The following is a 1,041-nucleotide window of genomic DNA, read 5'->3' on the forward strand; positions in this document are numbered from 1 at the left end:
CTTCTGACTATTGGTTACTGGCCAACATCTCAGCAACCCATTGATAACTGAGGTTGCCAGCTTAGGCTCTTTCTCCACAAACTGCGCCACACAGTAAGTCAGCTGTTGGAGATATACGCCAATCGTTTTTGGTTTGTGCAGAGGTATAATGACCTTCCACAAGAACAGTTTATGCTCCTCCTTTAGAGGCAATGCAAACCCACTGATGATACTACCAAAGACTTCTAACAACTCAGCAATCCCATTATGTCGCTCGGTCTCAAACACAAACTGACAAAATATGTTGCTTACCACTTTCCGGATGAAAGGACGATGCACCATGAATTTTCCATAGATCCTGTGCAATATTGCTTTCAGGCATTCCCTTTCCCTAGGATCCTCAGAATCAAAGAGGTGAAGCAGTCTCAAAATGAATGAATGATCTACATACTTCTTCCCGATCTTAGCATCAAGTGAGGAGGATTCTATGAACTTAAGCAGCAAATCGTAGACCAGTTGAAGGTGGGACCAAGCTGGTTCAAACATAGGTTTTTCCTCTTCAGCCTCCCCACCAACAGAACTAGATCGGATATTTGGTGGGAAGGCCCTGAACAAGTTACTAGCAAACATCTTACAGCTAGCAGAAATCATGGACTCAGTGAAACGAGAGCTCCCAACATCAACATATTCAATGAGATCTAAGAGTGCCTGCCGTTTCATATCCTTCTCAGCGGAGTTCTTGTCAGGATCAGAGAAATCGAAGACTACACAACAGAGATTCAACTTACTGATGAAAAGGTTCCTCTTTTCCGTGTGAGGTACATCTTTGAATAGCAGCAGAGGTTCAATGCTTGTGACAACACTCGACGGGAATATGGCGGAAGCAGTTCGCTTGACCGTGCTTGATCGGGAGGGAACTACATTGCCGATTCTGGTCCAACGGATTGGATTCCCGTTTAAACACGCCACCGCGTTGCTGCCTGAATGGGCATGGGCGGCAGCAGAGGAAGAATCGGATTTGGAAGACTTGCGAGGCAATTTACTTAGGAATTGCTTCCACAT

The 1,041-nt window shown here is 45.2% G+C and overlaps 1 protein-coding gene across 1 annotated transcript; it reads right to left on the reverse strand.

Annotated features, from left to right (window-relative positions):
• Nucleotides 1-3: 3 nt before the first annotated feature.
• LOC141819027 (serine/threonine protein phosphatase 2A 57 kDa regulatory subunit B' kappa isoform-like) lies at nt 4-1,041 on the reverse strand (the record flags this gene model as incomplete). Its single annotated transcript, XM_074706409.1, has 1 exon — nt 4-1,041. A coding segment is annotated over exon 1 (1,038 nt), but the record flags the coding sequence as incomplete, so codon positions are not given.

Source organism: Curcuma longa, unplaced genomic scaffold, assembly GCF_044706935.1.
Source record: "Curcuma longa cultivar G26 ecotype Majalengka, Jawa Barat unplaced genomic scaffold, ITB_CL_G26_1.1 contig_27397, whole genome shotgun sequence".
Classification (NCBI taxonomy): Eukaryota; Viridiplantae; Streptophyta; class Magnoliopsida; order Zingiberales; family Zingiberaceae; genus Curcuma; species Curcuma longa.